Consider the following 24,909-nt stretch of genomic DNA (forward strand, 5'->3'; position numbering starts at 1 on the left):
CCAGGGAGTACGTTGTATTTTTATATGAAGGTAGGGGAGCTGCCCAGAATGGGCATGCCAAATCCCTCACCCCCAAAAATGGATGCAATCTTTCTGCCCCCCCTTGGGGGCATATCAGAGCAATAGCCCTCAATCTGCCCCCCCCCCCCCCCCCGGGGTGGCAGAACGTCCAATAGGCCTGACCTATTTTTTGCAATGCGCCTAGCTATGGATTTTGGGCCTGAGCCCAGCCTGCACCTCGGGAAACCTAGCAAACCTTCTGTGCTTGAAACCTAGACACCCAGGGGAATACAGGATTGGGTCACTTGCGTGGCTCTCACCAGGTTCTGTTACCCAGAATCCCTTGTAAACCTCAAACTTTGTAAAAACAAAACACATCTTCACATTTCTGTAATGGAAAGTTCTGGAATCTGCGGGGAGCTGCAACTTTCCACTGACCCAGCATTTTCCCTGGTCTCCCAATAAAAAATTGTATCTCACTTGTGTGGGTAGGCCTTGTGCCCGTGACAGGAAATGGCCCAAAACGCAAATGGACGCATCACAATTTTTCACAGAAAACAGATCCCTTTTTTGCAGTGTGCCTAGCTGTGGATTTGGGACCCTAGCACACCTGGAACCTAGGGAAACCTAGCAAAACTGTACGTTTTTTTAGAACTATACACCCAAGGGGATTCAGGATGTGGTGACTTGTGTGGCTCTCACCAAGTTCTGTTACCAAGAATCCCTTGCAAACTTCAAACTTTGTCGAAAATAACACATTTTCCTCAAATTTTTGTGATGGAAAGGTCTGCGGGGAGCCACAAACTTCCACCCACCCAGCATTTCCCCCAGTCTTCCGATAAAAATGGTACCTTACTTGTGTGGTTAGGCCTTGTGCCAGCTACAGGAAATGGCCCGAAATATACTGTGGAGACATCAAACTTATCGATCACAAAAAGACTTGGTTTTGTAAGGGAGTCACCTGCGTTTTTGGTCCCGGGCTCAGTGGGCATCTGGGGAAACCTACCAAATCCAGACATTTCTGAAAACTAAACACCCTGAGGAGTCCAAGGAGGTGTGTCTTGCGTGGATCCACCAACGTTTTCCTACCCAGAATCCCCTGTAAACCTCAAATTTAGCTGAAAAAATCAATTTTTTTTTCACATTTCTGTGTGGGAAAGTTGGGGGATCACAAGGCTGGCACAAATTTCCCACCACTTAGCATTCCCCCAGTTCTCCTGATAAAAATGGTACCTCACTTGTGGGCCAAGTACCCGCAGCAGGCAAGGGCCCAAAACGTATTGTGGAGACATCAAAATGATCAAGCACAAAACGACGTGGATTTGCAAGGGCGGCACCTACGTTTTTGGTCCTGGGCTCATTGGCCATCTTTGCATCCTTGCACAGAGCCACTCTCTTCAGCTGCTACTTTTGCCTGCAGACTCTGCAGCAGATGGGGAGGGGAGGGGAAAATTCAGCCTCTATGCGACCCGTCCCATGACATGATGGGTACCTCCTTGTGCCAGCTTCAAGTCCATGGGTCTGCCACTTTACCACCTGTGGGCCAAACGGTGGGGATGTGCAGCAAGTGCTGCCTGACTATATGGCGCTGAGCACCGGCATCTCATCCTTCTTGCACAGCTTTGTCTTCTTTGGTACCGAGCCCTGGATATCGGGGCGGCTGCTGCATGGATCTCAGTGTTCTCTCAGGTGCGATCTCCTTCAGGTTCTCAACAGTGTCTTCCCAGACCTTGGGAGCCATGTGGCATAAATTAAGCAGTCTGCAGAGCTGAGGTACAGTCTCTAGTAATTTGGCCTCAATACGGATCAGCAGCAGCAAACCATCTCACCCCTCCATCCTCCGCAATGGGTGAGCCGGCATGATGACGTTTCTACACTGGCATCACATCGGTTGTATCAAAAACATGTGCTGGTGGGTTGGAGCAGCCATTCTCTACTGTTCGACCCCTGCACTAGGGCCTGTACGGCTCCTGCAAACCCGTTGCACCTCCCTAGATCTAGTTAAAGCTAGGGGTGGGCAGCGGGGGCAAACTCCACCATGTGTTGGAATCAGGGTTTTTTAGCCAAAATCAGCGCTCCCAGTGGAGCCGGGGTTGGCAAAACTCCACAAACTTCACTGGTGGAGTAGAGTTCACCGCACACCCCTAGTTATAGGAGTGAGCACAGGCAATTTACTTCTTGTTAGCAGAGGTAAAGTGATAGGTTTCTAAAGTCAGCAACATTAGTCTCCAGATAAAGGTAAAATAGCTGGGGTGAACATACAGAAAAGGCAGACTTCCTCCAAGCATCAAGAGAGGAAGGCTTGTTTGAAGGGTGAATGATGTCCATTATTATTAGTAACATAGTTATTAACATGGACAAGTCATCTACCTTTGCAAGCAGTCATATGCAGCTGCTGTCCAAAATTACATAGTGAGATTGTAATGAGTTCGAGAAAATCCGTTCTATAAGCAAAAAAGTACTTGTTGGAAATGGTCCTTTCTGCAGGGTCATCCCCAAACTTTTTGACTTCCTCTTCTGCTTTGTGCTGAATACATTTTTGTTGGCTTTAGGACCCTGAGCAAACCCTGAGCACTTTACCACTGCTAACCAGTGTTAAAGTACATGTGCTCCATGCTTAAAACATGGGAACATTGGTGTAGCCACAATTGGTATTTTTAATGTATGTGCAAGTCCCAAGTAAAGTGCACTACATGTGCTCAGGGGCTGTAAATTAAATGCTACTAATGGACCTGCAGCACTGATTGTGCCACCCACTTATGTAGCCCCTTAAACATGTTTCCGGACTGCCATTTAGAGCCTGTGTGTGCAGTTTTAAACTGTCATGTTGACCTGGCAAGTTAACCCTCTTGTCAGGACCAAACCTTCATTTTTAATGCATATAAGTCTCCTCTAAGGTAGGTGCTGGACAGCCCAAGGGCAGGGTACAGTGTATGTAAAATGTAAGACATACTTTAAAGTTTTACATGTGCTGTTGGTGAAAAACTCTTAAAGTTGTTTTTACTACTGCAAGACCTAAATCTCCTTTAGGATAACATTGGGATTACCTTATTACCTTTTATTTTTTTATTATTTTTTTATTTGCATTTAAATCCAGAGAAGGTGCACAATTCAGAAGAGAAAATAAAATGAAAAATACATAGCAGCTGGTCGATTATACCCTTTAGAAATCCATCACATTGGGTTTTAGCAACTGTGCACATTTGCAATAAGTAATATACAGTACATATTAGTGCAATACAACACAGATCACAAAAGTGCAACTGCAAAAACAGTACTTCCATACCTTAAGCCTAGTACTTATCAATAAAAAATAACATGTTTGCAAGGGGAGGGTTAGTCAACATACCAGCCACCGGGACATCCCCAATACATTTACCAAACAGTGCAAATAGCGCAATAAATGACAGGATCCTACACACTATTACTAAACCAAATTGTCTATGGGAAGAATTGCTATATAACCTTCATTCCAAACCATCAATCCATTGAGTAACAGAGTGCCATACCCGGACCCCGCACTTCTGTGACTTGCACTCTTTACAATCATACAGCTTAGTCTCCATATTATATATAGCCAGGAACCTGGATCTCCATTCAGAAAATGTGGGAGGTTCTAGGTTGAGCCAACTTGTGGCAATACACATCCGTGCTACTGCTATAGCATTTACCCCTCCTTTTTGGCTAGCCCATCGTCCATTGTATCCTCTATCACTCCTAATACCACCAATGCAGGGTTGATTATTATATGACCTCCAATAACTTGTTCTAGACATTTTCCAATCTCTTGAAAAAAAAAACCCTAGTCCCGGACATAAATAAAACAGATGTACTATTTCAGGTCCCGGAGTCCCACGTCAATGGCAACAGTCATTATATCTCCTACCCCATTTGAATAATTTCTCTGGGGTAAAATACAAATCTAACATGCTTTTAAAATGTTTATTCTTTAATCCAGCTGTTAATAATACTTTGCTATGACCAATGATTCTTGCAGTCTCAGCCCCTCCATCCCTTACGTACTCTCCTAACTTAGCATTTTGAGATCCTAAATCATCCGGAAGGTTTCGTGTCAGCTGGTAATAAAATATACCAATCTTAGCTCTCTCATCAATTGCCTCTATAATAGGAATTTGAGTTACCGGTCCAGAAGTCTTCATCGACTTATTCATTAAATCCCGGATCTGGAGGTATTTAAAGAACTACTGATTAATAATCTCACCTTTCTCCTGAAGTTCCCCAAATGAGCATAGATATTCTCCATCAAATAGATCTTCCATCTGTGAAATTCCTCTCTGTCTCCAATTCTTGACTAACGGGTCTTGGAATATAAGTGATAAAGTCGGTGCCCCCCACAGTGGTGTATAATAGTTATATTTGGCTATAGTCATTTTCTTTTTACATTCCTGCCATAGTCGAAATGCACCTAGCAAAATCTTTTTTTTGTCTCCTTTTTATAGTAGCTGAATACAACATTTTTCTGCAGAAAACCTCTAGCCTCCTCTTCTACTATAAGTTCATATATTGAAGGGTATTCGGCTGGCCTGAGCATTTGTGTGCACCCCTTAATCAAAATTACCATGGTTTGCAGCATACATGCCCAGTGATAAAAAAGTTGTTTTTAGTACACCCCAAATCCCATGATTCTTGGGAAGGGTCATAAATTTAGAAGGTCTTCTTATCTTTTTACTTCCCCACAGAAAACCATAACATAGGCTTTCAATTTTCATTAGCCATCTGTGGTTACCTTTCAATGGGATAGCCATAAATAAATGTAATAATTTTGGTAAAATAGTCATTTTTATGACATTCCCCATTCCCAACAAAGACAGATATAGGTGATTTAATCTTCCAAGATCTTGTTCCATTGAGTGTAACAAGGGATTCATGTTTGTATTTACTATATGTTCCACTGCTGAAGAAATACATATCCCCAAGTAGGTTGCCTCCCTCACCACCCGAGAATCAAACTGCCGAATATTGCTAATGCAAACTACTTGGGTTTTCCCCTGATTCAACTTATAACCTGACGAGTCCCCAAATGTCTTTGCTGTTTCCTCAATCTCTACCAGAGCTTGAGGGTCCGTTGTAACTAATGCCATGTCGTCTGCATATGCTAGTAATTTATATTCCACTAGCCCTGCTACTACCGGATTGACTGGGAAATTCCCTTCTAACTTAATAATCAAAGGGTGGATATACAAGGCAAAGAGTAGTGGTGAACATGGACAGCCTTTTCTTGTCCCCCTGGAGAAATGAACCTCTTCAGATTCTATCCCCATGATCAGTAATCTGGCCCTGGGGTCAGACTACAATGATTGGATAGCTCTGATATACCCTGGGCCAAATCCGTATCCCCCTAACACTGCCCACAGAAATGACCATGACACCAGGTCAAATGCCTTTTGGGCATCTAGCAGAATCAAGCCCATTTTTCCATGGGTGATTTTAGCAATATCAAATAGGGTAATTTTTTAATGTGATCAAATGTCCCACGGCCGGGAATAAAACCATGTTGTCTAGGGGACACTAGCATCACAATTATGCTGCCTAAGCGATCTGATAAGATTTTAGAGTAAATTTTGGCATCACAATTAATTAATGTTTTTGGTCTGTACGATCCTGGGTTTGGCTGTTTTTTTTAATTAAATACAATTATATGCATTGCCCCTCATGAAGATGGTGTCTCCCCTAGTTGTATTTTTTGAAAAACGGAGAGCATATCCTCTGCCACTACTTTTAGCAGTGCCTTATATAGCCCTAGGGAAATTGTGTCAGGCCCTGTAGCTTTCCCAGTGGCTAATGAGCCTATTGCTGCTATTAATTCTTCTGCAGGGATTGGTTGCTCTAAGATGGCCAGATCCTCCAAACTAATCAATTGTAGCACCTCACTATGATCCCCCACCGGGGGCACATTATCCTCCATGAACAGAGTCTCATTCTTTTTTTTAAAAACATCAACAATTTTGCATGGTGATACATACACATTTAAATCCTTGCTCATCCTCAATTGCCTCAATCCCTTTAACTACCTCCCTTTGCCTAGTTCAAAGAGCCAGAAGATGGCCCACATTCTCCCCGTGTTCATAGCATTTTCCATGTCTGAAATTTGTCAGGAACTCACTTACTAAAAAAACTCCATAATCTTAGACTTTACCACTGCTATTTCCTGCTAAATCTCAAAGTTACTCATTCTCTGGGAGATCACTCGCATCTGATATTCTTCAAGAGTAGAAAGCTCTTTAAAGAAAATTGGAAGGTCACTCTGTTTCCTCCTTTCCAGATGTAATGTATAGCTCAAGGTATCTCCCAGGATGCCAGCCTTTAGTGTGTCCCAAACCACAGTTTCTTTAGTTGATCCCCTATTGATCTCCATAAATTGAACAGTCCATTTTTGCATATGATCTAGATATTCCTCAATGCATAAAAGGTTTCTATCGAATGTCCACTTAGCTTGTGGTTTGCACACCCCTGACAGTGGGACCCTTATAACCATAGCGTTGTGAACAGACAAAACCTTAGGGTGTCTCTCAATTATAGTTTGATTGCTGAGTGCCTTGGACATACAAAAATAATCGAACAAACTAGTTTGTTATGCACGTATGAAATAAATATGTATTCTGGGTCTGGAGACCTACATTTCCCCCAAATATAATCTGAACCGTGACTATTGACCAAGCGGCCGAATGCCATGAAAAGCAGAGGCTACCTTCCTGTATATGTCTGGGGGGAATACAATCTACTATCTACCTTTAAATGTATATTGAGATCCCCATAAATTAGCAATTGGGCTGGTCACTTTGAAAGTTCAATATTCAAAAAATCCAGAGTGTCAGCATAGTCTGTGTTTGCCCCTTAGATTGAGCACAACGTAAACTGCCCTCCCTCAATCCTGCAGTCTACTATAATCCTCCTTCTCATCTTGTCGGATAATTTCTGAAGTACTGTGCAGCTGGACCTTCTGGCGAGTATAGCAACTCCTCTGGACGTTAGCCCTTGTTGGGTACAACCCAACAGATCCAATCCAAGATCAGAGAGAACACTCCTCTTGCACCAAGGAATATGGGTCTCTTCAAAACACATGAGGTCAAACTTCCACACCCTAAACTCTAATGCCACCCTACTGTCTCTTTGCTCTATAAGTTAAACTGCAGATATTAAGTATGGCAACATGCAGAATGTCAGCCCCCATATCGCTTTACAAAATCCGTGCAGATCATAACCTTACCTCGAACATTACACAGACCTAGCTGTCCTTCCAACATTGTCCTACCGGACTCTGTAATCTGTAAATACCATTTTGACAAGATTCTACCTCAGTTTACACCTTCCCTGCCCCCAAAGAAAAAGAATATACTATGCAACTGATCAATACACAACTATGAATGAGTTTTAACCTGCTGGTCTTCAAATTAGTACTCCTTTCCCCACATCCGACCCTAACCCTCCGCTTCTCCCCCTACCCCTCCATTCCCCACACCCCTCAAAAGCAGCAATTGGACCAACCTGTCCAATCATGAAACAAAAACAAAAAAATCAATCTTAACAAACACAATACAAAAACAACCATACTAAATTTCCATCTCGCAAATTAATACTTGTGCAACTTTCATCACCCATAAAGGCCCATTTATCACGATTCTCCACTTTCTTGGTCAATGATCTCATCAGATCACATTTCCACCTAATTATTTAAGAGTCTCAAAAAAATTCATTAGCCTTTATTTCTGACATAAAATAGTGGGTTCTGTCCTGGATTATAACCTTCATTTTAGCTGGACTCATTAAGAAGGCCTGGCCCACCTTCTTCTGAAAGGATCATCTGTCTCAGTCGCTATTTTCTTTCTACAATAATATGGCAAAAGTCAGGCCTTACACAAAAAGAACAATTATTAAAAGTACGTTTCAGATCTGGGTGTTCAGCTTCAAAAACTGCCTGGTGAAGGAAGAAGTTCCCAAAAAACACAGGTATGGCTCTTAGTTTACCCCCTCGTGTGAATGTTGAGGATGTTGATTATAGGGAAATCTGTGAGCTCTTTGAATCTCATTCTCCCAAATCCAGGTAGCCAATTCTGGGAAAGCCCCTTTGAATAAATCAGTAATATACTTTGTGGGTCCAACTGCTCTGCTCCTTTGGGTACCCCTAGTACTCTGGGATTATTCCTTCAAAGACAGTTCTCCAGACATTCAAGTTTCCACTGAGTGTCCATCATCTGACTTTTCAGGGATTCCATTGCTTTTTTACTGTTAGCTGCATTGCTCTCCAGGGTCAACACCCTTGTTTCCATTTCCGCCATGCACTTTGTAAATTTCTAGCAGGTTTTCGCCACCTTTCCCTATAGCTGCCTGTCTCTTACTGTTTGATGTTTGGGCTTTCCGGCTCTCCAAGCGCATCTCCACCTGGTGGGCCATAACGCTCTGGTAAATTATTTCCAGTGTTGAAGTATCTGGATGCATTGATCCCTCTGAGTCCTTGCCGGCTAAGTTACTTCTCCTAAACTTGCAATAACTGTGTAATCCCACTGTAAGTCACAAGGTGCTCTCTTTTTAAGTCATGAGTTCTGCATATTAAGATCGCGTGGAGCCAGGGATTTCCTCTTTATTAAAAGGTGAGCTTTCCTTGCTGGGGGCACTATCCTGTGAACCATGTGAGTCTCTTATACCTAAGACATCTCCAAGTGACTCCAGCTCATCTTCAAGCCCATCCGAGTGATCAGAGAGAGAAAAGAAAAGTTCCGCTGCATCCATATTTACCCTGGCGCCAGAATCAATGCAACCTTCCTGACCTGGCCGCCATCTTGTTTCTCATTCCGACCTGGAATCTTACACTGGGGAGCAAACAGTAATCTACCTTATTACATTTTAAGTGTAATTTCCAATTGGGAAGAGATTGGACCTTTAGGTTTGGTGTTTCTGGAATCGCAATATTAAAGCACATCTTTTGGTGAAGTCAGATTTGCTGTGCTTCTGAAAGGACTTTCAATCTGCTGGACTCCTGCTCTGATGTGCTTCCCTGCTGCCCTCCTTGCCTGGGAGTTAGAAGTACTGGACCTGCAGCTCTGCAACACAGAACCCAAGTGACTCCAAGGGCTTGCTGGCTTGAGTCCTGTTAGAAGTCACAGGGACATCAAAGATTTCCATCCACCCATCTACATCACCTGGACACTGACATCTGACAGCCTTGCCCTGCCAAGTGGTGTCAATCCACTCTTGGGCCCTTGGAAGTGGGTCTAAAGTGCAGCAACTACTAAAATGTACACATCGCCGTCATTGAATAGCTTGGAACCATGACATCTTCCCCAATGCCGATGGATTGTTGCTGCTGCAAGAACCAAAGACATCTCATCACTGACTGCGCGGCGCATCGCCTCCATTTCCCGATGCATTCTGGACTTGCAAGGCTCAACGACGATGCATCGCCTATATTCTGGAGTTCAACGACGGCCACTCATCTCTGACCTGCATGGCTCAGAACAGACACATCGCCTCCATCCACAGGGATCGATGAGGATGGATCGCATCCTCTGCTCCACATATCGGGTCTTCTTCGACTACCCAACAAGGTACTTTTTCAGTGGGACAAGGGTGGCCTCTGTATCTGAGGCACGCTTCACTGTGGTTGGCCTGAACTTTTGGATTTTACCCGGTCTAACACGACCAGATAGACCCAGTTGGCGCTTTATGCTTTTAAGCACTATATTTCAGTTTAAGATTTAAAAATCCATAACTCTAGTTATACTTATTCGATTTTTGTCCTTTGGTCTTATTTTGTTCGTTAGATTAAGCTCCATTCATCTAACCAGGTGTGGTTTCTTTTTGTGTGGTGTTTTCACTGTTTTAATTTTTGAAGTGTTGCACAAGTACCTTACACATTGCTTCTTAAATTAAGCCTGTCTGCTCTATGCCAAGCTACCAGAGGGTGAGCACAGGATATTTTAGGGTGTGTATCTGATTTGCCCTAGCTAGGATTGTGGCTCTTTCTTGGGCAAGGTCCATACCTCTGCCAACCAGAAACCAATTTCTAACAGTACTGTAGAACATGCTTATAAGAAGATTGAAATAAGCCTCATCCTTATGAGCAAATAAGTTACTAGCATGGAATCCCTTAAAGTGCCTCTGCAACCAGGTTCTCCACAAGCAAACATATATACTAGTATTGGCTACAGTTAAATGCATGCACACTTAGCCAGGAATACTTATATGAAAGGAAGAATAAATAAAAACAAAAGGTGAGTATAATTATTTCCCCTCTCAATATCATGTACTGCTGTGAAGTCTACTTCCAAGTGCGCACATGTTACTGTTGATAAAAAGCACAAATGCACCAAACAAAATGTAAATTAAGTAAAACCAAATCTGCTATGTGGACAAAACAAAATACTTTTACTTGGAGGATGTTTACATCCAACTAAGTAACGTGACAGTACAACTACTGTTAAATAAGACACATAAAGACAGAAACAAACCAAATTCGAGGCCAGACACTGACTTCAAATTGGCAAAAGCTTATAGGCTGTGTGGAATTTCAAAAGACAGGATGTTACTGGCACACTTTAAATGGGTAAAGTTTGACTGTAAAAAGGGGAATAATCTCACACGGACCATGAAAACAACATACATCATGTGAGAAAAGCACTATGATGTGGCCACTGGTGTCTTATCATAGTGCGTTTATTGTGTTTTATGGTGGGTAGGGGTTTTAGCCAACAATGGAAGGAAGGAGTGAGGGCATGGGGTTGGTTTTAGGCAACAATGAAGAAGGAAGATGAGGTTGGCGGTTTTAGGCAACAATGGAAGGATGAAGAGTGTGGGTTGTTGGATTTTAATAGAGAACGAGGGTGGCCATGTGGGGGGTTTTAAGCAACAGTGGAAGGAGGAAGGGCTGGTAAGACAAACAACAGTCAAAGGATGGAGGGTGGTGGGGGCAAGCAACAGCCAAAGGAAGGGCAAGTTATAGTGAAAAGAGGAAGGGTGGGTGGTGGACAAGCAACAACAGAGGAGAGACAGGTGGAGGCAAGAAGACAGACTGCAGAGGGTGGAGAAGTATACTAGGGAGCATGCTGAAAAAGCACACTCTGGTAGAGCACCCAAACTCAAAGGAAAAAGGCAGTGCACACAAATATGAGTGGTGGAAGGAGAAAAGTAATGCGTCCATGCTCCGGGGGTACACAAATACACGAAGAGGAAGGAAGTCTATGGTAGCTGACCAACTAATAGCATGTGAATGAGAGTAATAATGAAGCTAAAACATTGCATGCAGTAGGCAGGCTCTAATCCCACTGACCGAAAACAAGAGATCTTGAAGAGACTGTGTATGTGCATGTTCTGTCTAGGCGAGACCTAAAAAACACTAATACATAGCTAGCATAACTACATGGAGTGCATAAAATATATTGCAATATCATAATATACATAAGTGCTAGATGCTTTCAGAAATATGACAGAAACAGCAAAAGAAGGGGAGAAACCATGCTGAAGGGCCTGCTTGCATGCAGCAGACAACAAGCATTTGCAATGCAATAGGTCTCGCATTTACAAGAGTTTGAGCTATTGGCAATGTAAATGACGGTGCCTTTTATTTATGTGTTGTTTTTAAAACAGATGCGTGTTATAACATTTTTTGAAAAGCATTAGGAGAGAGCGAGTCCGACAAAGCTATTTGAGAAAATAGTGCTCAGAGGCCGTAATTAAAGCCTACCGAGTAGCAACACATGTAAGAGGGGGTGTCGCCATAGGAGGTTACAAAATGAGACAAGGTGGTACTAAGGAGGGACTACTAAGCCTTTTGACCAATGAACAGCCAAAGTTTACAGTGGACAATGACACAAGCCAATGAAAAATAGGGGTGGAGAACCGGCAGACCTTCCAGTCCCTACCTCAATACAACATGCCTCGCAGAGCAGTGCATGCGCTGCCCAGGCTCGATCTTTAAAAAGAAAGGAAGTAAAACTCCAATATAAGGAACTGCATCATGGGCCATTGGCTGCTAGAGGCCACCATTCACAAAATGGAAGCAATTACATAGGAATAGCTGTCACAGCTACAACACAGAGGCAGACATTGCTAAGTATTTAATGGCTTGTTACCGGATGTATGTGGCATACCACTGATGTTTGGCATTACGAATCACAAAGAGGGGAGGGGGGGGTCCATACACACTGCCTTGTCTGTGAGATATGGAGTAGTCGCTCAAGACATTTCATGAGATGGAAATACTTTTCTCACTAAAAAAGCATTTTTAGTGCATTGTGACTCCTGTCTGTTTTTGCAGTAGCAAATGCTTTGATTTTGTGAATTGCTGGCTTTGTTACTGTGAAAACACTTTTTAGATTAGGTCCTAAATCCTTTTAAGGACAGCTTTAGGTCTGATTCTTGTTGCCACTTGTCCAATGATGCCTCTTTTTCGTAATTCTTCCCCTGTTACAAAGTTAGCTGATGAGCTTGTGCATTCTTTTACCATCAGGAGAGCCTGCAGCCACTCCAATGCTCACAATTGATAGCTGTAAATTCAGTGCTTAATTTGAACTGGTGCTTGCAGGTAGAGCCTACCAGCACTCATTTTTTTACGAACCAGCACTTACTTTTCCTCATAAGACTTTTACCCAGAGCAGGAGAGAGAAAAACACGAAATGGGGAAAGGAGGAGGAAGACAAAGTCGGAAAAACAGTGACAAATTGAGAAAGCAAGAACGAAAGTGGGCTTCTGAGAAAAAGAAATTTGGGCACCGGTACTTGTTATTTTATAAATTAAGCACTTTGTATATTTATGTATTCTAATAGTTGTTTGGATGAAGCTAAAGCGCTGTGTGGTGGGGGTTGGAAGCACATGCAAAGAGTAGTTAAGGCTTAAGTCACATAGAATAGGCATTATCTGTCACTGAATGTAACATTTTTGTGTGTGTCAGATAGTTCAAAATGAAATTCAAATTCCACTTTTACAAATGGATTCTACTATTTCTTGTCATGTCATGTGAGGTTTTGGACATATGACTATGTAAGTCAGTAAGATAGTTCAGTGGACAAATGCATTCATATAATGCGTGTGTAACCTAAAGCCATCGGCAGCTCCACACAACCTTTCACTGAAATGTGAAATGTTTAACGCCAGTAATGAGTGCCTAGAGATGTGGTACTTCTCAAAGGGTGCTATATAAGTTTACTATTTATTACAAAGACCAGGTGGGGTCAGCAAACCCTCTACGGCCTAAATAAGAATATCACATGAAACCAATAGACAACTTTAGATACTAGATATGTGTGCCAAGTTGCAACAGGACGTTTCTAAATAGCATTCCAAAAGGTGTTCAAGAAATCTTAAGCGAAGAACCAGATCAACTAGAAAGAAACCATTTGCAACTGGCGAACTCAATCTTCCACCAAGCACACTATGAAAAAGAACACCAGCAGCACTTCGGCTAGAATTGAACTCACCAGCATAGAAAAAAACTAACACTAATCACAAAATGAAATAGTTCATGCGTTGAGTGCCACCTTCATTTTTAGATAGTTTTGACAATCCTGACTAGTTTCCACAACTTACAAATGCCTATTATGGGTTTTCTTTGTTTAGTCCATATTTTTATGTGCTGGTCTACTTTTATTTGTAAATCATGAGGAAAAGTCCCCTTTTGGTGATTGGCACACTTTTTTTAAACAGTTGTTCGTATTGCAAAAAGGATCATTTTCGGAAGCCCTGACTAAAGTTAACTTTGCAGACTGTCAGCCCAGATAGTCGCAGCGCTGAGAAGCCTAATTGATATGCAAATGATCTCCCATGCAGCAGGGAGCTGCTACTGTCACCCTGGCTGGAGGTACTCAGAAGGCAAGGGTGGGCAATGATCAGGAAAGCCACCCATGGGGGCCTTTGAGCTTTGTAAAAAATTGATGTATGAGACAGGGCCTCCTTTGCAACACAAAGGGTACATCACAGACGGGATAATATAGAACGAAAACACTGTCGTAATAATTGAGACGGTTGGCCGGATTCTGCCTGTTTGTTATTGTTAGCGGCCTGGCCTGAAATGAGCTTACTTAGGAAGAATACATTTTGTGGCAGGTTATGTGTTTTTGACACACTGTCCTCGGTGGTTGCTTTCCATCCAAGGTGCGGACGCTGACAGCAACTCAAGAGACCCCTTTTGTGGGGGTATTTGATTTGCAGTTTAACAATTCTTGCAGCTTTGACATGCAGTTTGGCATGGCAGTGTTCTGATGATCATGTCGCTCTGCGTTGTGACAAATTAAAAAAGGCTGCGCTGAAAGCGAAAGAGCGAGAATGCGTAAGCACTGGCACAAAGCTGCACAGTGCCTGCAGTGAATAAAGAAAGGAGGTTTCAAACTAAACAGATAAAGAATGCAGCTGGAAGGAGACTGTAATCAGCCGGTGCTCCTCTGTCTTGAACGGAAGTGAGCTATCGGCACCCAGAAGGAGTCAGGATGCAGCAATTAAGAGGGGCACTGGCGGGAACCTATGGCAAGCAGCAGGCGGGCATAAACATGGTGTAAGTAATTACAAAAAGTCTTGCAGACAGCGCATGCGCTGTAGGCTCGACCTAAAAACGTGCATTGCTTTTCACATATTTATCAATATTCAACAAACATTAGTTAGTATGCATGTGCTGGCTTCCATTGTAATGCATTCTGTAATACACACAAATAGACACAGGGTGGCGCTATGATTCCATCCATGTGAAAATCAGAAATAGAAAATGACTGTAAAACTAAGGGTCAGATGTAGTAAGAACTGGTCTCAAAAATACTGGTCGCAATTTGCAACCAGTATTTTTTGCGGGCAATCTGGTCATTAGCAAACGGACCGTCGTACTAATAAGTAAATTCACAAAAATACCGATTCCTAGCTTGCTGAAATTCGACCTACCTCATGAATAACAAGTGAGGTCACAAATTGCAACTCATTAGGAATCACAGCCATCACAGTGATGGTGGATTGCTGAGGTCAGCAGACCACCATGTTTGTGATTACTTTTAAATAAAGCAATTTTCTTTAAAGGCAACCCATTTTCCTCAAAGGAAAATGAGATGTGAAAAAAATTAAAAGTGTAACTTACGTCAACATTTACAAAGGGAAAGGGTCTCTTGGGGACCCCTTGCCATTGTGAATGGCTTACTCAACTCCTTTGAGGAGGTAGTAAAAAATTAATTAATGTTTTCAACTGGAATTTGGTTGCAAAACATTAATACTTACCACTAGGATTCAGTATTTGGAAAGAACGCCATAAACACGCCTCTTTAAATACCAAAATACCAAATTGGTATTGGGTCACAAACTCAAACTGTGATTTGGTAACTTGTGATTGAATCTCAATTTGTAGTTTATACATAAGAAAAGGTATTGCTGTGAGTCGGCTGTTTAGGACCACAAAAATGCTTTGTATATTTCGCCCTATGTCCACAGCCTGTAATCATCCACTATATTCTGCGCCCATGTATTATTAGCATTATCGCTTGTAACAGACAACTGTTGTCTGTAGCCACAAGCGCTCACACACACACAAGGCAAAATAACAAATTCAACCTAATTGAGAACACTAAGAATGAACCTTTGCCTATAATTCTGCTAGCATTCATGCAATGTCAGACTATTACCCTCATGGATGCTCCCGGCCCTCATGAGTCACGGTAGTCGTGTGCTCATGACGGACGGGAGCCGTCCGACCGTTGCCGCTCCGCCAACGCGCGGCTAATTCCCCGCCTGTGCGGGCAAATTAATTGGTGGGTGGAGTTTGGACGGCTCCTGGCCATCATGAGCACACGTCCACCGTGATTGATGACGGCCGGGAGCCGTCCTGGGTACCCGAGCGCCGCGCCCAGCCCCGCCCCCCCTCGCACCGCTGCGGAATTTGCTGCGCGGCGAAGTGGTTACACATGAATGCTACCACAAACAATTACATACACGTGATGAAACAACAAAAATAATAGACAGCCACCACCACAGAGGCCATGACATTAAATTGCTGCCCAGTTATATTTTACAATGCAGTGTACAGGCAAAATGCCATCACTAGATGTATGTGGCACTATAAATACCTAATGTCTGTCCTCTCTGCTTAACAGAAATAAAAATGACACCGAAAAAAGGTAACGGGTAGAAAGGGCTGAACAAGTGCCACACTTAGTGAAAGAAGCCTAGGTATAAGAGAAGCAAACCTGGCACTCAAACTCCAACATCAGTTACGCTGGCATAATAACCCCCTAAATAATTATAACGTATCTATGGGGCAGGTGCACCAAACACTGGTCGCAAAGTACTCTTTGTAATTTTTGCCGCCAGCATGGTATTTCCTTAAAGGAAACAGGGCTGCTTTAAAACAGAGAAATTACTAACTCTTAGTCAACATTCACAAAGGGGACCCCTTCCAGTTTGCAAATAGTTTAGGACCTCCTTTGAGGTAGTGGTAAAAAATAATGTTTTGCTAGCATAATTTGGTTTTAAAACATTGATGTGTAGCATACCGGTTCGGTATTGGAAAGTGATGCCAACAACACACCCCTTCCCAAATACCGAATCAGGATCCATTTTTAAAATTATTTAGTGATTTGGAAACACTTTCCTGAATAGCTAAATGCATTTAGCACACTGGAAAAAGGGTTTTGGCATACCTAAACACTCTGATTTATCAATTCAGAGGATTTATGAATGCCATAACCCTTTCTACATCTGGCCCTATGTTTCTGTTATCCAGTCAGTTTGCATGAGAGGGATAATATTTTTGAGTAAGGAGGTTTGTAGATTAAAATTATTGAGTGTTTTACACAAATAAATAGTCTGTATCAAAAGATGACACTTTTCTTTTTATTTTCTATGAAATTGTTGGGAGTGGGATGTGGATGGGAGTCTAGTAGGCCTGTTTGATGAAAAGTCCCCGTTTTTGGAAAAACTGTAACAGGGATTCTAAACTCTCTCACTTAAAGAAACCAAAATCATACAACGGTGATCACTGTCTGACCGCAGGTGTCAAGGCAGAGGATCCCCAAGGTTCTCAGGAGCTTGCAGTGAGAAGGTACAGGGTTTTCAGAGAAGAGGGTACAGAAATCCGCTGTTTGTTCGATTAATTTATTATGTAATCTGTATCTGAAAATGCAGGAAGGGGACAAGACAGTGGACTGGTCTGAAGAGCATTTTTACAGTTTGAGGGAAGTTATCTGTACCTGTTATCTGGCAAGACTAAAGGCGTGATCTTGCACTCTTGACTTCATGATGAAGCTAATGATGAGGTAGGAACACAATCAATCAATCAATCAATCAATCAATCAGGGTTTTCTAGAGCACACTACTCACCTGTGAGGGTCTCAAGGCACTGAAGGAGGGGAGGGGGTGTGTGCAGCTCTGTTGGGGTAATCTGAAGAGCCTGGACTTGAGGTCCTTTCTGAATTGGAGCAGTGTCAGGGTTCGTCGGGGGTGAAGGGGGAGTTCGTTCCAGGTCTTTGCTGCGAGGTAGGAGAAGGATCTTCCACCTGCTCTTTTCTGTAGAAATGAGGGACGTAGTTTAAGGCGTAGTCCACAGACCGGAGGTTTCTTTTGGGGGCGTGGAATGAGATTCGGTTGTTGAGGTATTGGGGTCCGGCGTTGTGGAGGGCTTTGTAGGCGTGTGGGAATCTGACACATAACTTTGTTTTAGGTCTGATCATAATGCTACCCAGCATTGTAGCAAATCTATGTTGAAAGACTTATTGAATTTTTCTATGATGTGCATCCTATATCTAACATACCATATGTTGATAATGATTACTCATTTCTCTGTAATTAAGACATCACCGTGAGACATGGTTTCCTCATCCACAGGATTGGCCCTGGGACTAGTTGACCTTAAAGTTTTCTGCCGAATGTTGTACCGCAGGACCCTCAGTTTACAATCACTTCTCGCTTCCAAAAAGCATCTACATGTGTTTGAATGTACTGTGTGTGTATTATCTGAGACGTGGTTTTGTAAGTGTATTCTGTGTGAGTGAGCAGTTGATTCTGGATATTGTAGGTGTATATATATTGGTGTCTATGTATTTTGTGTGTACACATCCAAACATATCCCTCAGCGACACACAATCATTACAACAAAGAACATGTACATCTAAAAATAAGCCCAAACTGTTGCCTTTGTTTATATTAATAACGTAGTGCTCAATGAGCTTCCGTGACGGGAAATGCCATTTAAATATTTAATGGAAGCTCACAAGGTTAGGACTTTATCGGTGTTCCTATGGGTCTATATGTTAAGTATTTAAACTTTCTCAAAAATAAGCAAATAAATACGAAATCAAGCCAATTGATGTGATATCTACCACGATTATCCTGGAACATTTGTTACAGGGAAGACAGGAGAATACTGCTTTTTGGAAGAATGTCCGCGCATAGCGAGAATTTTATTTAAACACGTCTAGAACATTAAATGCGTGAACAAGGACGGGGCAGAAATTACATTTCGGCTCGAATCTCATTAAAATTGGGCAGGAAGCAACAGCGTCGATTCGAACAGTTATATATAGGTGGTAGACCGCTGATATTGAATATATTAACTTTTCTTTTATTTTGTTGCATCTGATGAAGTCTCACCGGCTTAGAGGATAACACACTTTAGACAACAGTTCAAAAGAAAATCCTAATAACGCTGCTGTGCGTGCAGATGTATTCTGCCTGTAAACGGATGTGAAATCGAGGGGGTGAGGCTGTTGACGTAAAATCCTCTGTTTGTAGGTAAACAAGAATGCAGACTGCTGTACTGCTGTAGAACCTAGTGAATTACAAAAAAAAATATTTTGATCCGGACCGGTGGTTTGGAAAATATAACATCAGTAAGTGAATGAAAACATATTTTAAAAAGAAAAAACATGTAAGCGTTGTTTTAATCTTGCTTTGTCATTTAGATCTGCAGCTTCCAATCTGCCTGCCAGCGACGGCTGATAAGGATGCAATATATTCCTCCTGCTCGGTAACAGGATGGGGCTTCACAGAGGAATCAGGTAGGGTCACTGTTAAAGCCATGTGATCATCACGTTACACTGTCCTCATGAACAATTTTTCAAATGCCTTAAGAGTGTTCAACACATTTTAAAATTGCGCTTTTGTTAATTTTTCAGTACATGGCATTAAGTATTAGAAAGTGAAGTTTGAATATTTGCTGATGGCTCCAAGCTGTTTGATGAGAGCCCACACCTCCTATGCTGCGGTGGAGGGAGGTTACTGTAGCTCTGTGAGAAACAAGAATTCACTACCAGCCACACAATACCACCTATTGCGAAAAGATCCACTCACACCAAACTCCAGTTGGGAAACATCACACAGGGTAGTACCATTCCACTGGTCTGCTACCAGGTTAAGATGGCAGAAATAATAATAATAAAAGACATTTATAGAGCGCGCAGCTACCTCAACTGAGGTGTCCCGGCGCTAACGTGGAAAACAACATAGTCATGCAATTTGATAACTAATCTCTGCGGATAAACAGCCAGGTCTACAAGGCCATTCTGAACTCCTGCTTAGAGTGCATCATACGAAGTTGGAGGGGCAGGTCATTCCAGCATTTAGAGGTTTCCACCTCGAATGTTCTGCCCCCCATTCTCACTTTGGCAAAACGGGGGACGCATAGGTAGCACTTCAAGTTGGACCGCAGCGATCTGTCCTGAAGATAAGGGTGAAGTCTCGACCTCAGGTACTTAGGGCCTCTTCCCTGGTAGGCTCCAAAGGCAAATGTGAGGGCCTTAAATTCAACTCTTTTGGCCACCGGGAGCCAGTGAAGTTGTTTGCGGTGAGGGGAAATATGATGCCGAGGGGGACCTTTCAGACCAGCCTAGCTGCCTCATTTTGTACTATCTGCAGCCTATGGATCAAATCACTGGGCAGACCCAGATAGAGTCCATTGGTATAGTCAAGATGGGAGGTAGATAACACATGCACCACAGTTTTATGCAATGACTCAGGCAAGAAGTCAATGAATTTCATAATCATCTTCCTCTTGCCAAAGCAGTCCGCAGAAACCTGCTGGATCTGTGTGGAAAGAGATAGGATGTTGTCCCAACAAACACCGAGATTGTTGACCGAATCCTTCGGGGTGGAAGCAGATCCCAATTCAACTGGCCACCACAGGCCGCTGGTGGAGGGACCGCTTTGTTGAAAAACAGAACCTACGTCTTGTCGGGATTGAGCTATAAAAAATTGCTACTCATCCAGACGGAGATATTTTTAAGGCACTCTCTAAAAGAGTCAAAGACCGATGCCGACACTTCCCCAAAAGAAAACATCAGTTGGGTGTCGTACACGTAGGACATCACCTTAATCCCAGTGTTGGCAGAGGAGACAGATAGATATTAAATAGGAGAGGACTAAGGGCAGAACCCTGGGACACCCACCATCTTAAAGTCTTGCTCTCAGAGGAGAAAGGGTAGAGAAAGACCTGCTGGTTCCCACTGATGCCAACATGCTTAAGCCGGTCAAGCAAGATGGAATGAGACACTGTGTCAAACGTTGCAGACAGGACAAACAGCACCAACATGGACTCTGCACCCTCATCCACTGCCCATCGAATGGCATCAGCTGTCTCAATCAAAGCTGACTCGGTACTGTAGCTGGCACAAAAGCCAGACTGGGAAGTACCTACAATATTGTTGCCTTTTTCAATTTCACAATATATACCACCCAAACAGATAGTATATAAGACTGCAATTAGGACTACCTGGGGGCTGGTCTAAAATATGTACACAACACATCCAGTTGCCAATACTTATGTGTCGCCTACATTTTGGTACCAAAGCCTGATGACACTGTATTTCTTAGTCAGGTGTTTGACAGTGGCCGCCTTAAGATGTAAGCACAGTGAGAGTCTTATGGTATAATTGATGGCCCAGGAGCAATTTTACACCCACAAACATAATCCTAGATTTTGCGGTGATAGGAATAGAGCATTTATTCTAATTTTGTATTACTCACATACTTACATAACACAGTGAAGATCCTAACTAGGCCAGGTTGTATTGGCATTTAGAAATTCCAGGAGATTTTAAAATATCAAGAAGCAGTCATCCTAATAGTGCAAGGCAGTATGCAGCTTTCTGGCTGTCGGCTGATCCCAAAGATCAGTGGGACAGCATTCAGACCATCTGCAGAGTCCTTCTTTTACATAATATATTGCATCAAATTCCATCAAGTTACCCAGCCACCAGACAACAGTCAGGTGGCTGTGCCGATGTACCACACAGATAGGAAGGCCAGCTGTGCTTAAAGAAAAAGAGTTATGTAGGATGCATCACTTGTCTAAAGCCATTAGCCCCATAGACAGCAGCCGCAATCTAATATTGGGCACATCAGTGTGCCGTCAATTATGAGACCACCAGAAAAAGGTCCTGAAATCACACAAATTTAACATCCCTAAGGCAGAGTTAAATGCCGGTCCATACTGGAATGTCTAGTTGTTCAGTGGAGGCAAATACATGAGCATGCCATATTTACAGGTAAGAATGGGCCTTACAGCAGGAAAAAGGTTGAGTCATGCACCCACCAATGTTCACTTTAACTCATAGAAACCACACATTGTCACACTGTTAGAAATTGGGTCTCTAGTAGGCAGAGGTATGCACTCTGTCCAAGTAGGTGCCACAGTCCTAGTCAGGGTCAGTTAGGTACACACCCTAAATTGACCTGTGCTTACCCTCTGGCAGCTTGGCACAGAGCAGTGTGGCTTTACTTAAGAAACAATGTGTAAAGTATTTGTGCAACACTTAATACAGTAAACAGTAAAAACACCACACACAAATAATCCACACCACATTAGAAAAATAGAGCTTCATTTAATGAACAAAATGACCAAAGCAACAAAAACCCAATACGTAGAACCGGAGTTATGAATTTTGAAAGAATATCTTGAAATATAGTGCTTAAATCATATAGCGCCAACCAAGGCTATCTATTGGTGCTGGACCGGGTCAAATCTGAAAAGTCAGGCCGTCCATGATGTAGCATGCGTCAGATATCGGAGCCACCAGGGCCCTCTGCAAACAGTACCTTCACGGAGGAAGCGTTGACATCGAGGAACAAGCTGCAAGCAGTGGTTCGAGGCGATGTGTCGGCGTTGATCTGTATGATTGTAGGCGATGCATCAGTTTTAAGTCGCTAAGTGGGAGCTGTGTTGATGTCAAACTCCTGGCAATGAAGGCAATGCATTGTTGTCGAGCCACGCTGTTGGCGATGCGGTGTCCTTGAAGCAGCAAATTGGCGCAGGGACTGCGCCGATTCAACCTGCGCTAAGGCGGAAATCCAAGGATTCTTGTAGAAACCACCAGAAAACCCCCCTTCCATGGCCAAATACTCTATTGGCAGCAGTTTGCAGGGCAAGACTCACAGTTGACAGAGTCCAGAAGCCATAGCAGGGTAGAATGATGTCTTTGATGTCCCTGTGACTTCAGAACAGGAGGCAAGCCAGCAGGCCCTTGCAGTCACTTGGTTCTTGGGATGTAGAGATTCATGTCCAGTCCTTGTCACTACCAGACAGGGAGGACAGCAGGCAGCAGGGCAGGCACAGCAGAGCAGGAGTCCGTCAGAGTGACAGTCCATTCATCATCACAGCATTCTTTCTTCTTGGCAGAGTGTCCTCAGGTCCAGAAGTGTACTGAGTTGGTGGTGTCAGGGGTCCAGTACTCATATCCAGCTGTGCCTTTGAAGTCGGGAAGAGACCTTTGGAGTGCACAAAGTCCCTTTCCTTCCTGCCCTAGCTCCAGACTTACTAAAGGGGTATATGCAGCTCTTTGTGTTGGGGGAGGCACATCCCTATTCAGGTGCAAGTGTCAGCTTCTCCCTCCCATCCTGCCCAGGATAATCCACCAGAATGTTGATGGCCCATCAGGATGTGAATGGCCCATCAGGTGCACCTCAGCTCCCTTTATGTGTGACATTTTAGAGGGAATGCACTAAGACCAACTGTCACCCACCACAGATGTGCATTCAGACACAAGGAGAGGCACAGAATGTTTAAAGTAGGAACATTTCAACTTTCTAAACAATTTCAGACTTACAACCTAAAATATAACTTTATCATAAGTTATGATTTTAAATTGTAAGTCCAGAAACACCAAACTTGAATATCTATATTTTAGACCTGGCATCTTTTGGCATGTTTCCCCTGCCTTTTTGCTTTCTGACCTCCTTTTTCTTTGACGGCATGCTGGACTTCATTTTTTCTGGTTTAGTGTCTCTGCGCACTTTTTCACTGCTATTCAGCACTATAGTTCAAGTGCTCCTAACTGTGAATTGTGTTATGATTGGTTTTCCATGATTGGCATAGTTGATTTACTAGTAAGTCCCTAGTACAGTGCACTGTGTTGCCTAGGGTCTGTAAATCAGATGCTACTAGTAGGCCTATAGCACTGGTTGTACCACCCACTCAAGTAGCCTTTCAAAGGTGTCTCAGACCAGCCACTTCAGTGTCTTTGCACCGTTTTTACTGCCATGTGAACCTGGCAAGTACATGCACTTGCCAGGCCCTAACTTTCCCTTTTCTTACATTTAAGTCACCCCTAAGGTAGGTCCAAGGTACCCCTGTGGGCAGGGTGCAGTGTATGTGAAAGCTAGGACATGGAGTAGTGTGCTTTACATGTCCTGATAGTGAAAGACAGCCAATTGCGTTTTTCACTATTGAAAGGCTGTCTTTCCATAGGTGATCATTGGAGCTGTCTTGTAACATTTTATAAGTGTAACTTGCAATTGGGAAAAGATAGAGCAATGGGGTTTAGGCTCCTTCAGCTCAGAATTTAATGACACATCTTTTATTCCAGGTGGTTTTTAAATTGTTTGAAAATGCCACTTTTAGAAAGATTAGGGACGCTGAGTTAGCAACTTCGTGAACACACTGCGTTTAATCACGCACATTTGGCTCTTCGGGGCACTCCATGGACTATCGATTGTTTACACTCCATGTCGTAACATTCAACAGCAGCGGGTTCTTGAGAGCACAGATATTGAATTTTTGGACAGATACAATCCCGCACGTTATTGACCGAGCGTTCGTTTTCGCTCTGCTTGTATGCAGGAGGCCTGTAATCATTTCATTATTGCGTAGAAGTCTTTTCCCCTGAAGAAGGGTTCTGTGAAACCCGAAATGCACTGGGACAGTTGTTACACTTCATGAATGCAATTTATCTGTTTGCTATAATGCATCACATATGAAAAACTTTGGATATTACTTAAAACCAGTATAATAATTGTGTTGGAATTGAATAATGTGACGATAAACATTGATCTTTGATTGAAGTTGGTTTTGTATCATATTTCTTTGTATATTCTCAAAGCTTTGGGATACTATATATATTTGATGTAATTTTGCACTAGAAACCTTAGGCATTAGAGCTGTGCGCTGTGATTTCAGGAACGGAGGATTCTGTTTTCTTTTTTCTTACATATTAAGTCACAGGGCAACTTAGACAGGTCCACAAGCTCACAGCCGCACGTGCCGTACAATAGATATTATTATTGTTTAACTACAGTGAATGACATTACATAAACATTAAGGTGTGCAGGTGAGAAACCCCATTTCACACTTTATTATTTTGTGTATGCAATGATTTTAATTAATCAAGCATAATAAATAAACAAACAACAACCCCATTTCACTCATCACTTTCTTGTTTTACCATCCGGTGTACCTCTGCCTGTTTGTGTGTTCACCATCTGGTTTTGGAGTGACAGGAGCTGGGGATGTGTATTCACACTAGACAGTCACGAGGGGGGTTAAGGTGTGTCCCGCCTTTCCTGGGTGACTCATAGCCAGGCTGTTAGACGTGGCTTTTTCACTGGGTTCACCCCAGACTTTTTCTTTTTGGCCTCCTGTTTTTGACCTATTTTTCTTTGGTTTTAGGACTCAGGGTACTTTACCACTGCTAATCAGTGCTAACGTGCAAATGCTCTCCATGT

General features: G+C 42.8%; 1 protein-coding gene across 3 annotated transcripts in view; it reads left to right on the plus strand.

Moving 5' to 3' along the window:
* LOC146862709 (plasma kallikrein-like) overlaps positions 1–24,909 on the plus strand; it is a 640,898-nt gene that overhangs the window by 386,670 nt on the left and 229,319 nt on the right. For all 3 annotated transcript variants that reach the window (XR_014978168.1, XM_085641979.1, XM_085641980.1), the window contains one exon: positions 18,879–18,974. Coding sequence is in view for 2 of the 3 variants with exons in the window: in XM_085641979.1 (XP_085498105.1) it covers positions 18,879–18,974 (96 nt within the window). In the remaining variant the exon portion in view is untranslated. The remainder of the gene's footprint in view (positions 1–18,878; positions 18,975–24,909) is intronic.

Source organism: Triturus cristatus, chromosome 2_2 (genome assembly GCF_964204655.1).
Source record: "Triturus cristatus chromosome 2_2, aTriCri1.1, whole genome shotgun sequence".
Lineage (NCBI taxonomy): Eukaryota > Metazoa > Chordata > Amphibia > Caudata > Salamandridae > Triturus > Triturus cristatus.